The following is a 13902-nucleotide window of genomic DNA, read 5'->3' as shown; positions in this document are numbered from 1 at the left end:
CTTCTGCCCTAATATTTGTTCCTCTTAAATTTTCTTATTACTGAAATTCTCACTTTGTTCATGTATTATTTTTCTGAGCTTATCGATCATTTTTATGACAGTATTTTGAATTCTCTTTCAGATAATTAATATATCTCCATTTCATTAGTATTGGTTTCCGGAGTTTTATCTTGTTCCTTTTTTGGATTATGTTTCTCTGTTTTTTCATTTTCCTTGACTCTTTGTGTTGGTATCTATGCATTAAGAAAAAAAAAAAAAAAGAACCTACCATCTCTCTCAGACTTCAAGGATTGGCTTTGTACCAGAGAAGACCTTCACCAATAAACTTGGCCAGAGCTTCTATGGGGCTCTTGAACTTCTGTGTTAGTCCAAACTGTCATCTTCTTAAAGGCTCCAGGGTTCTAGAGTATGCTATGCCTCATCAGTGCTTTGAGACAGGCAAGACAAAAGATAGAAATATTACCCTCTGGTAATACTTGGAAAAGTTGGAATGTTATATGTATGGCCCAATTCTTTTCCTCCCAAGGTAGAAGCTGAGAGCTGGGGATTTTTTTTCACTGGTCCTTTCTGTGCCAAGCCAGGGGAGAGCTGTTATGAATATCTGTGCTCTAGTCCAAACCACCACCTTTTTTCTCTGTGGGTCTGGTGTATGTTGGGTCATGTCAGTACTCAAACACAGGTGAGACAAAAGCCAGTCCTTTAGGTAGAACTCTGAAGAGTGGGACATTGTATGCACAGTCCAATTCCTTTCCTTCTCATAAAGAGTTGGGAGCTGAGAGTTCCCTCCTGATAATAATGATGCTGTGCTGGGAGTGGGGATTACGATTAGAGAGTGTCTTCAGTTTTCCAGTGGTTTCAGTGTGACTGATTTCTTGTTGCCCAGGTTGCAGGAGCCTCTCAGCTACTTTCTGGAATTTCCATAAAGGGAATTGATATGTGCCATTGAATCAATGTGTCCATGGGGGTAGGAGAGTCCAGGGTTTCCTATTCCACCATCTGGCTGCTATCATTCTCCTTCGTTTTTAAGGACACTTTTGTCACAAATAGAATTCTTGGTTGACAGGTTTTTTTTTTTTTTCTAACTAGCCCCACCCCACCACCAAATTTTGAATGTGTCAACTTCAAAATTTATATTTTGCTTCTTTTTATTTTCATTTACATTTTCTATTTTGGAAGACATTGTTATCATGGTTTCTTTTAGTTCCTTGTACATGGTTTTCTATAACTTTATATGCACATTTAAAATAATTGATTTAAAGTACTTATGTGGTAAGGTCAATGTTTAGACTTCCTCAAGGACAGTTCCTGTTCATTTCTGTTTTTATTGGAAATGAGCTATACTTTCTTTTTTCCTGGCATACACAATTTTTTGTTGAAAAGTAGATATTTTGAAAATTATAATCTGATAACTCTGGAAATAAGATTCTCCCCATCTCCAGGGTTGTTGCTGCTTGCTCTAGTCGTTGTTTTGTATTTAGTGACTGATTGTATAAAGTCTGAACTGATTTTGTAAAGGCTGTCTTTCTGAACTCATTTTGTAAAGTCGTATCCTTTGTCATATATAGCCACTGAAGTCTCTGTTGGCTTAGTAGTCAACCACTGTTTTGACAGAGTTCCTTAAATACTGAGATTCAGATTTTTTTCTTGGTTAAGCTTTTACCTGGTTACTGTAAACTTTCAGTTAGCTTCTCGAGTTCTGAGAAAAGCTAATTCTGACATTTTTTGCCAGTTTATTTGCTACTTTTATGGAAGGACTAGCTTTTGGAGTTCCTTAGTCCATCATTTTTGCCAACATCAATCTCTAAAAGCATATACTTTTGTTTTTTAATAGCTCTACCAGTAGGCTTTCAGTTTTACTGATAATACAGGAATTATTATTTCTTTTTTTTAATTATACTTTAAGTTCTAGGGTACATGTGCACCATGTGCAGGTTTGTTACATATGTATACATGTGCCATGCTGGTGTGTTGCGCCCATTAACTTCTCATTTACATTAGGTATATCTCCTAATGCTATCCCTCCCCGCTCCCCCCACCCCATGACAGGCCCCGGTGTGTGATGTTCCTCTTCCTGTGTCCGAGTGTTCTCATTGTTCAGTTCCCACCTATGAGTGAGAACATGCGGTGTTTGGTTTTTTGTCTTTGCGATAGTTTAATTAGAGCCTCTCCAAATGTGCCTAAGTATTTCTATTGTGTGGGGTAAAGGGAAATTACAACAATTATATTAAAATAATTTCAGGATAGGATAATGCCTAGATGGGTAGGATAATGTCTGGATTGTTTAGGATTAGATATGATAAAAATAAGTATTTATTAGATACTAACCAAGTGCCTAATAGAGAGAGATCTCAGTTTACTGCAGCTAAGAGTAAAAGTAAGAAAACTTAGGTAAAATCGGAATGTGAAGAAGCAGCTAATAATTTTGTAGTCATGTTTGTTGTTGAATGAGTAGAATGGCTACATTCTTGAGGCTTTTGAGATAGCATGAGTCCCACAAGTTTGGAAAGATTAACTGAAATGTTCCCTATGTACGGCCATAACATACAGGCTTTAAAAGTACCAGAGAATATTCACTGAGAAATGTTAGATGCTTTTTTCGTAAATCATCTAAAAGATAAAACAGGAAATGACAATCCGGAAATTGTAAAAACTCCATAAGACCTCGCGTCTATAAATCCTTTAAATTTATCGGACTGAAATGACACTGGAACAATATTTAGGAAGTCACAGGAGTTTTTGCTGACATCTTTTTAGATTTGCTTCTTCAGAAAAGTTATTTAAAACCTAGAACCCATCATGAAACACAACATTTATAATAATTAAGTTCTACATATACATTTTTAGTGCATATAATGTTCCAGAAACTTTAGTAGCCTCTGGGGAAACAAACATACATACATACGTACATATATATACACACACACATATATATGTATGTATATTTGTCATATTTGTGTGTGTGTGTATGTATGCATATAAAGTTGACCCTTGAACACATGGGTTTGAATTGTGTGGGTCCATTTATACGTGGATCTTCTTCCAACTCTGCCATCCATGAGACAGCAAGACCAACCCCTCCTCTTCCTTCTCCTCCTCAGTCTATTCAACATGAAGATTATGAGGATGAAGACTTTTATGATGATCCACTTCCACTTAATGCATAGTAAATATATTTTCTCTTCCTTATGATTTTCTTAATAACATTTTCTTTTTTCTAGCTTTATTATAAGAATATAGTATATAATACACATAACACAAAATATGTGTTAATCAGCTGTTTATGTTATCAGTAAGGCTTCCAATAGTAGACTGTTTGTAGTTAAGTTTTGGGGGAGTCAGAAGTTACACATGGATTTTCAACTCTGTGGGGGTTGGCACCCCTAACCCACATGTTGTTCAAAGTTCAACTCTGTGCGTGTGTGTGTGTGTGTGTGTGTGTGTATCACAGTTCTATATAGATAGTTATGCTCATATGTAGCATACTTAGAAAACTCAGGGATTGCCTGGAGATTTCTTAGAAGAAAACTAATGCCTGGGTGGGGCCTCAAAATGTGAGGAAGATGGGAAAAGTATGCTAGCAAAGAGAGTGGCATGAGCAACAAGTTCATGGAAACATGACTGACTAAATATTCTAAGTTCAATATTAGATGCAAAAAGAGTAAAAGAGATGAAGCTCAATGAGGCAGGCAGGTAGTAGCTAGGTCATGGAAGGACTTTTTTGCCATGCTAAGAACCTTGGGTCATATAATGGAAGTGGGGAGCAAACTAGGGTTTAAGCTAGGGGTTGATGTGGTTGGATTTTCTTATAAAATTTGAGCTCTAGAGAGCACATTTTGCAAACTGGATATAGTGAGTAATAGAAGTGGTTTTAAGAGCCACAAGTCTGAATAGACAGCTCTATTAGGAAGCTGTAGTAGGCTAGATGGGGGCTGAGAACGGTTGAACCAGAAGAGTGATGGTAGGTGGTGTCAGAAGAAAGGGTGTGAAACTTATTCAGCAAAGTGGCATATGATGATAAGAAAGAGGCAGGGGAGTTTGATTCCCCTGATGGGGCAAAGGATGCTGGGAATACAGAAAGCAGCCTTTTTGCTTAAATTATTTTTATTTTTATTAAGTAGGGAGAAGGGAGACAATGATGAGTTTTGTTTTGGAAATACTGAATTTAAGGTAATGTGGAATAATCAGCAGGATGTGTGAGTCTGAACCTCAAGGGAAAGTCAGGGCTAAAGATAAAGGTTTGAGATTGATTAACATAATACTCTGGCAAAGAAAGAAGGCAGTATAGCAATTGACAGGAGAAACAAGACATTATAGATAAATGGGAAGCTAGAAAATGCATTTCAAGAGATTAATTATGCTACTGGAGTTTGAAGTCCTTGAGGGATGGAATTCTGTCTCCTTAATTTTTATATTCTCGGCATCTATCACTGTGCCTGGTGCCCAGTAGGCACTTAATGAATGTTTGTGGAATGAGTCAAATTCTACCACCATATAGTCTCTAAATATAACATAAGCCATCTCTAGATTCTAATGGAAGTTTTGCTGATATTGTCACCTGTTTTGTTTATTTGATTACTAAAAATAGCATCTGTATTTCACTTTGCCTAATCAAGACCTAGAGGAGAAAGCCTAAATTCAATTATCAGAATATCTCTTGGAAAGAGATGTGCTAACAATGAATTTGCAGGTAATGTAATGACTAGTTTGATTCCTATGAGATAGAAAGATGATTACTTCTATGCTTAGAGTGGATTGTGGAATGGAATAGTGTCAAACAGGATATGATAGATGAAGACACTGTATAACCAAATATTTAAATATAATTTTATAATTTTACATTAACAGTGATTAACCTGAGTAAATAATAATATAGTTATTTTTGATTTTTAGTTTTCAGTGCATTTATAAGGAGTACAAAGAATAATTTTTAATTTATGAAACTGACAGTATTTTAAAGTTGAAACATGATCCTCTGCCTCTAAAAAACCCAATTTTTAGTGGCTTGTCAATGACTCTCTAAATGTTACTTATGGTCTTTGAACTCTATTCTCAGTTTCTTGATCTTGGTTCCTGAAGATCAGCTGTGCAGGACACACAGGTGTTAACACAGCTGGCTTGCTGATGCCAACTCTGTCCATATAGCTGTCTTGTGTGTCATTATTCATATTGTTCAGTGTCATTCTGACCTAGCCAAGCTAAAAATGATACTCCAGCTCAAGAGGGATTTTAAAACCTTGACAAACTAAAGATAAGACACTACAGAATATCATGTACATGTGCTTGGCAGTTTTTAGCTTAAACACATCTAAGAACTAATTTCAGCATGTATCTGTCGTTATCCTTTAAAATAATTTGTCTTCGGAATGAAAATGTATCTGTGTGGATGAGTGTTATCAATTCTATTCTCAAGTATGGTTTTTTGTTTGTTTGTTTAAATAGCTCAAGGTCAAAGCACTCTGTAAGGTGCATTCTATAGTATATAGCCTATGCTACAGATTTATCATGTTATCTAGTGACTTTATAAGATGTCCATGATTAAATCACCCTATTTTCCAGCGTGATAATTTGATTTGAATAGTCAGTTTTTTAGATCTTTAATTGGGATGTAGCCAGATTGATAATTTGATTCAAGAGATCAGTTTCTTTATTTCCATAATTGGGATGTAACTATAATGTGTGGTGTGGTTGTGGTGGTGGATTTTGCCCTCTTTTCTGGTGACAGAAGCTGGCAGTCATGGGAGAGTTCTGGCTTTGCTCCAGAGTTGTAGATTAAGTTAAATAACCTGCCAGCAAAAGAGGGCTAGTTGCTTACCTCCCACTTTTCAAATTATGAGTTTCTATGCTTGCTGCAGTGTCAATGGAATGCCTGCTTCTGCTGAGAGAGTATCAAGGTCTTTTTCCAGTAGATGTGGAGTGCAGCTGGAACTGTTGCTTATATCCTGGGACATTGTGGTTTGGGGATCCTCCATTATGACATGGTGATCATTGTATAAGGATGATTGCTACACAGGTAACTTGTTTCTTAGTGTAATAATTGTGTGCATATGTGTGCACATGTGTGTGTGTGTGTATGTGAGAGAGAGAGAGAGAAGATATGAATGAATGAGAATGCCCACAGGTGCAAGGAAACTATTGAGGAAAATAAAGATGTTCAATATTCATTGATTATCACAAAACCCCTTTTATGAAACAACCAGTGTTGCTAAGATTGCCAGACAATAGATATAAAGAAAAAAAATAGGGAAATGGAAGTACCAAAATCTTAAGTAATTTCTTCAACTGTTAATTATTCATATATAGATATTAAAATGCATTATTGTTTGGCACTAAGAGCACTAGACTTAGTATCCTCATATTAGAGATGGCAATAACGATTTCACAAGGTGGACAGCAGAATCAAGTGATGTAGTGTGGAGAGTACGGTTGTCCCTTGGTTTCCTTGGGGATTGGTTCCCAAACCTTCTGTGGATACCAAAATCCACGATATTGAAGTTCCTGATATAAAATGGTGTAGTATTTGCATATAATCTATGCGCTTCCTTCCATACACTTTAAATCACTTCTAGATTTATTTATAGTACCTAATACAATGTAAGTGCTATCTAAATTATACTGTATTGTTTGGGGAATAATGAAAAGGAAAAAAAGTTTGTACATGTTCAGGACAGATGCAGCTTAAAATATATACTTTCAATTCATGGTTGAATCCATGGATATGGAACCCACAAATATGGAGGACCAACTGAACTTTGAAAAGTATGAAGTACTTTTAGAGGTACTAATTGTATTATTACTAATAGAAGTAGTATTGTTATCTGTCTGTCCATTTGATTAAATAGTTAAAGGTTAAAGAAGGAGGAAAGTATCCATTTAGATATAACCATCCTATCCCTGAATATCATTTTCATTGCATTGACACACTTTGATGCTTCCTCCTATCACTGGGTACATATCAGAGTCTTGGAACTGTCTAATTATGTTTTTTTAAATTATTTTCTCTTTCTTCTACATTGTAGAATTCATGAGTTTAGAATGGTGTTCTTACCTGATCATACTTACTAAGAGCCTCTGAAAGCATAGTTGTTTTTTGTTTTTGTTTTTGTTTTTGTTTTTTGCTACTGTGTATTACAGAGTATATGGTTAACTCGGACTAGTTCCCTTCTGTTTGTATTTACAAAAGACTCTCCAGTATGCCTCTTCTACTTGTTTAACCAGAATTTCTGTTAATTAGGTATTAGAATAAGTGGTCAGTAGTTGTGACCAGGAAAGTTAGCTGTGGTCAGGAAAGTTAGGACCAGTCAAGTTGTGTGCTAGACTATATAAAACTTGAAAATGTATCAGGAGATGGTACACAGATTTCTGGAAAAATTGAAGAAACAGAAAGTGCCTTTGAGATGGCACCCTGTATTGGCAATATAAACTTGACTCACTAGAAATTGTTTGTAGATTCTCTGGTGAGAGATAGTCGTTTAAAAAAAACCTTTATAGATGATAAAAAATATTATCTTTCTTCTATATCTCCAGAGCAGGGGATGACCAACTTTTTCTGTAAAGGCCAGATAGTAAATATCTTAGGCTTGGTGAGCCATATGGTCTTTGTCTCAACTGCTCAGCTCTGTCATTGTAACAGGAAAGCAGCCATGGACAATAGGCAAATGAATGGGTATAGCTCTAATAAAACTTTATTTATAATAACAGACAGTGGGCTGGATTTGGTTCCCAGGCTGTAGTGTGCTGACTGTACACTGCTCTTTGGTGCATAGGCTGAAAAATAGTATGTAGGCTGTTGTAGTGCATAGAATGAAAAATAAAAGGAAGACAGGGGAGCAGTAAGGAATCAGTGGGAATGGAAGGAAGTACAAGGGAGGGAGTAGGACAAAGGAGGGCAAGAAAATGGAGGCAAAGTACAACGTGAACACAGGATAATGAGAATGGAGATTATAAGAAATATTATAGAGGTCTGTTTTCATATGGGAATATATCTGGGTAAAAAGGTTTATTTTGAAGCATTGGAGGCCATAATAGATTGGAGTAAATAAAATTGAAGCAGATTAAAAGTATGACATGAAGCCCTAATATCAGTTGCCTTTCCCAGGCATTCAGGATTCAGGCAATGTATACATCTTCTTACATGTGTTTTTAAGTCAACCTCAGTTTTTATGTATACCTTGGGGTCTTCTGGCTTGTATCCTATTGGTAAAAATACAGCTAGTAAATCATTTCATGAGTGTTTTTTTTAAATTGGAATATAGAGTCCAGAAGGATTTATAGCTGTGCATGATAAAAGATGGAGGGAGTTGAGCAATTTTTCTAGAAATGACTAATTTAATTTCATAGTTGATATCTAGCAGAAATAGCTTTTGTTTTGTTTTGGTAGGAGCATAAAAATTAGAAAACAGATTGTTTACTTGTGAGTAAAGGGTAATCAGAAATAGGAATAGTATAGTATGGATCTTGTGGATCACTGAAAATCTAGAACTGGATTATTATAGAAAATATATTTTAAAGATAGATATATTTATCTTGAAATAAATATATTTCATGGCACTGTTTTGACTTTTTAGAAAGTTTTGTTTATTTTCTTCTCCTGTTTTTTATGATATGTCTATTAGAAATATCTCCTTTCTGAGAGTATGTAATAAGAAAGGGAGAAAGTAAACTGTTCTTTCTAAAAATCAAAATTTTAGAGTAGAAGTAATATAGGTTTTAAAAATTATTCTAAAATATGATACTGCATGATTTTAAAGAACATTGTGGAATGTATAACATTTGATAACTGAGATTTATATTGGGAAATTCTATATGTTAAAAATGAGCTGTTAGGCATTTTGAAGAAGAAAAACATTTGTATACATGTATTAGTCATATTGACAAATAAATGAGAATAAAAAGGCATAGAATCTTGATTATAGGATGAATAATAATGTATTATAAACATAATTAAAGATTGACTTTTGATATTATAATTTAATCTACAGACAGGTGACTGCTGGTGAATTTTATTCCTAATTCACACTAAGCTCTGTACTTTAAAAGATAAACTTTTCCTTTTAGGAAAAAAATAATTTGAGTATTCTAATATTACTTCAAAACTTTTTTGACAGTAACTAATTTGCTTTAGATCCTCATTCTTGAAAATAATAGTTTTGTATCCAATAAGCTGTATTTCCTAAACAAATTCCAAATTATTTCTCTTTTAATATGTTAGTTACTTTGTTCTCAGCCTGCCTGTTTCTTTTCATGAATGAACTTAATGCAACAAGGTAAGAGTCCTTTCTTACTGTTCTATGTTGAATCTCCCTGTTCACACCTTGAAATTCAGACTTGCCTTCTGCATTCTTTCTGAAGTCTCTTCCTTCTACCCTTTATTTCTCCTGTTTCTTGTCATCTTTCTTTTCTTCTCATTTGCTGCATGATTGTATTTTTGCTTGTCTTAGTGTCACTGTTTTGTATTCTTTCAACATGATGCTTTCGCTCCCTTTACTCATTAAAATAAAATAATTTATAGATAATTCTTTCACAAGACTTTTCTAAAAACTTTTCCTAGAAATATTTGAGAACATTTTAGATACTTACTCTCAAAGTTCCAGTTTAATTTAAAAGTGGAAAAGACTCTTAAAATTCTAGCAGTATTTGTGATATTGCATCTATTATATATCATGGGTCTCTCACTCTTGATGGCACTGTCAAGTTGATTCAACAGATAATTTGTAATTTAATACTTTCATTTAATAATGAAAGTATTAAAGCATGCCATATTATTCAAATGATTATGATGTTCATCATTTGGTGTAGCAAAAATAGCTGCATTTTGCAAGTTTTTTAATTCAATATAAATAATTATTTAATTTGGCTAATGAAGTAATGTTATACCAAAAATATTGAGATGGCAATAAATCAGTTTTAAATGCAAGATGCCACAGCTTAACAATGCTCATAAAGTTTATTTAGAGAATATAAAATGTGGCTTACTGTTCACTGTATGTCAAGCTTCATGGATGAAGTATGGTGCCTGATGCTAATCAGGTTAAAGGACCTCCAGTGCTTGAACTGTGTTGTGGATTATACTTAGATTGCTTATGGTTTTTTTTGCCCCCCTCTTTTTGCCCGTATTAGCAATCTGCTTTTGTACTTTGACATCCAGGATTTCCCTAGTGAATTTTGTCACAGAAAAAAGAGAATCATCAATATCGCAGTTAAACTTGACTTTCAAAGCTAATAGTATCTCATTTGGGGGCTCAAATTTAATAAATTTTCTTTGATTCTGGGTGAGTTTTTAAACATCAAACAATGAATTGGCCAGGGTGCAGTAAAATATTTAGATCTATTGACTGTGGTTCAGAAGGGTAGAAGGCAAAACACTAGTGGTTTGATGTTGATAAATCCTCAGAACCTTAATCCACATTAATGTTTTCTTTTATCTGAGTGCACATTGGTGACAAAAAAAGCAAGAGAAGGTATTCACACATTTAAAATATAAAACCTAAAACAAATGTATTTGTAAAATACGATTTATTTTGTTATGCTAAGTAAGTTTAACAGATTCTTATCCTGAATGAAGACTCAGGAGAGTGTTTGTTGCAGATAAATATACATTGTGAATTGAGACTCCAGCATGCATGTGGTACTCACATCCTTATAAAAATTACATCATAGTGTATGTTTTACAGCATACACTTTGACATTCTCTTATTGACAGAAAGTCTTCAGATCAGCTTGGGACATATAAGGATTTTTATGCCCATAGATTAGCGTGAACAGTTAAAGATGCTGTTATATGTTTGTGTGTGTTTGCTGGCTTAAAGAAACTCAATAGAGTTTGATAGTTTTGTGAAATGTATATATATATATATCCTAAGGAACTAATGAACATAATAAAAATAATTCAAATAGTTTTACAAGCTTCCCGAGTAGACTAGAAAAGTGAAGGAGAAATTTTCTGTCTTACATTGTTGCCAAGTTATATTTGAAGTTGCTTGGATAAAACTAGAGATAGAAATATATTTATTTGAGAAATTAATGCAATTTTTATAGTTAACCTTGTTTTTGACCTTTGCTACCTGATAAAAAAACTTTTTGTTCTGTGGCATTGAGCTAATTGTATAATATTTATTAAGTATATGGTAGCAAATAGATAAAATTTTAAAACCTATTCCAAGCATAAGGAAAGTTAGAAAATATGCCTATGTATTGAAAACTCCTATTATTAAACTATATGATTAAAATGAGAGCTTATTGTTCTTAAATGCAAACGAAACTATGGAATTCTTAAGGCTTTTACTACGTTTGGAAATTAAAAACCAAAATATCTGTTTCTGAATGTTTCCATTTCTATTATGTAAGCAATATTTTCTCATTTGTCCAGAAGGTGGCAGTGTGATATCAACTGCATGTGATTCCATGCTGACTAGAGAATTGGTGTTTTTCCCATATCGGTGATGTGTTTGTATTGTTGCTTTCCGAATACTTAAAATAGAGTACAGATACTACTGATTTTGTCTGTTGTATTGTTTAGAAATTGTGTGACTGTGTTGGTTTATGTGTATTTAATCATTAAGACTCAAGTTTAATAAAATCCTGCAATTCTAGAAGAGTGAAAAGGGCAAACAAACCGCTTACTTGTATATTTTTAAGTCTCCTTTTGTGTTGAGTATATTTGTTTTGATTCTAGAGTACATGTTATTGAAGTTTTCAAAGACTGGTACCTAATAACTATCTTGTCCAATATGTATCAGTTCATATCAGTTAAACACCACATGTTACTAAGCAGGTGATAATGATTAGGAGATGGCTGTTGTTTTTGATTTTGTGAATGTTTTTTCTTTTCTTCCTTTTTAGGGTGGAACTGTGAAAAAATAATTCAAAACCTCTTGATCAGAAGAGCTCCAGTGACTCTTCTTCCCCTCCCTCATTTCAAGCAGGAGGATGCTTTTTCTTCTTAACATTCTCCCCCAGCACTCTGAATTAGAGATTTATTTGCAACGAAAAATCAATTAGTCCTAAATTTATTCATGGATTTCAGGTCCAGCGATCAATGCAAGTCCACTCAGTGGGCTCAAGGGGACCCAGTTCATCCCAGTTAATGTGTCTGAAGGGGAATTACCATTGATGCTGTTTTTTTCCCTTTAGGTCAGAGATGAGATCTCGCTGTCATGGTCTGCGGCAAGTAGGAATGACTTCACCCTGCAGCTACCCAAACTGCACCTGGAGACCTTTGCAATGGAGGGGCTCAAGGGCGGGCCAGAGGTGGTAGCATGCCAGGTTAGAGTCTAAATAACATTGTTTGCTACTGAGACACATAGAAAAATAAATTGCACTAACCGGAGAGAATGAAAGCCTCAAAATATTGTTAATAATTTAAAGGAGATGCAAATAGATGCTTCTTCATTTTTCTTCTATCATGTAACAATATCTTTACAAAATATTGTTTTTTTCTTTAAAGCCTAGAACTAGCATATTAAAATAATCCAGAAAAGTGTTTTTACCAAGGAAAAATGTGTTTTATGGCAAAGTACAGTATTAAAAGAAATACTTTCCTATCAGCAGAGGACAATAAGACACTAGGCTGTTATCTCTTTAAGCAAGTCTCAATTTGTTGCTCTTATTGTTTGAAAATAAGTAATTTTAGAAAAAAATAAAAAATAAAATAATAAATCACTTTAGATGTAAACATCAAGAGATACCTGAAATATCTCAATATTAATTCCAAAATATATCCAACATTTCTTATGAGGTAATTTAATTTCAGCAAAGCTTAAACTTATCTGTGTTTTCTATTGAAGAGTATTTTACCCTTTAATATTTAGTTTTAATGAACATTGTAAGATGTGCAAATTGGGTCATTTCATTTATAAAACTTAAAATACCAAATCATAAGACCTCAAATAACTTTAAAGTACACTAATAAACTTATTTTTAGAAACATTCATTTTCGGATGCTGTAGGTATCCTTCTATTTTATGTCACTATTGTATTAATATTATTGTGATCAATTTTTTCCTTAAGGTTATTTTTCTTAATCTTACAAAATGAAATTCAGTGTGTCCTTTTAATGCCCAAAACCTTCATTAAAAAAAGAAAACTATCAACATTATGTAAATTATAGGAAGCATGATATTTCAAAAGAGACTGTCCTTGTTCAATAGCACTCTATTTTTTAGTGTATTTAAAAGGAGAAATATCTCTTAAAACTTAGTGTGTCTTTCACATGTTGAGATTTAAAATAACCTTTTTCATTCTTTAGTTTATGACCCTGTGGAATTTTAATTTTATAGAAAATTAATGTCAGTGTGTGTGGAGCAATGTTAATTTTTTATATGCTCCATATCCTAATTTAATTTGTTATTAGTACCAAATTAATGCTCTATAAGGAAAAAAATACTCATTGCTTCTTTCATTAGATTGTCCAATATATCTAAAATATATATAATTATAAAAGTAAGCATAAAATATTTTTCTTTTCTGTTATAGGGTGGAATGCTGTACTGTTATTTAAGATGAGATTTAAAATGTGTATTTTAAATTTGATTGTCAGTATTTATGAATTCATCATAACTATGAATACAGTCTGATTTGAGATTTTTCTAGTGGTTGTAAAATAATCCTTTACTTGGCTATTTCAATTCAGAATCTGACAAGGCTTAATATTTGTCATAATTTACAAATAAAGACTTGCTCAAAACTAGATGTTGGTGATTTGGAAAGAGGTTCATTCCCCAAAATGCCCTTTTTGGGGGTTATGATATCTGGGAACAGCAAGAAGGAAATGTAGAGACCCATAGTTTAAACTACTGTCTTTTCCAGGTTCTAATAAAAATAGTTACATACATTCCCACCTGGATAAGTTCCATTGACATGCTGTAATATATATTGTAGTTTAGTAGTATACATCATAGTTGGAAA

The 13902-nt window shown here is 33.6% G+C and overlaps 1 protein-coding gene across 18 annotated transcripts in view; it reads left to right on the top strand.

Moving 5' to 3' along the window:
- The window catches only part of CCDC171 (coiled-coil domain containing 171), a 467560-nt gene that overhangs the window by 334204 nt on the left and 119454 nt on the right, over positions 1 to 13902 (top strand). For 13 of the 18 annotated variants that reach the window (XM_054519835.2, XM_054519828.2, XM_054519839.2 and 10 more), the window contains one exon: positions 12130 to 12261. The exons of 1 other annotated variant lie outside the window; for it this stretch is intronic. In XM_054519835.2, coding sequence (XP_054375810.2) covers positions 12130 to 12261 — 132 coding nt within the window. Of the gene's footprint in view, positions 1 to 12129; positions 13687 to 13902 lie in introns of those variants that run through there. 4 more of the 18 variants (XM_054519838.2, XM_063714206.1, XM_063714207.1 and 1 more) reach the window with 2 other exon arrangements.

Source organism: Pongo abelii, chromosome 13 (assembly GCF_028885655.2).
Source record: "Pongo abelii isolate AG06213 chromosome 13, NHGRI_mPonAbe1-v2.0_pri, whole genome shotgun sequence".
Classification (NCBI taxonomy): Eukaryota; Metazoa; Chordata; class Mammalia; order Primates; family Hominidae; genus Pongo; species Pongo abelii.
The sequence above is the reverse complement of the archived record's forward strand: the minus strand, read 5'-3'. Positions and strand labels throughout refer to the sequence as shown.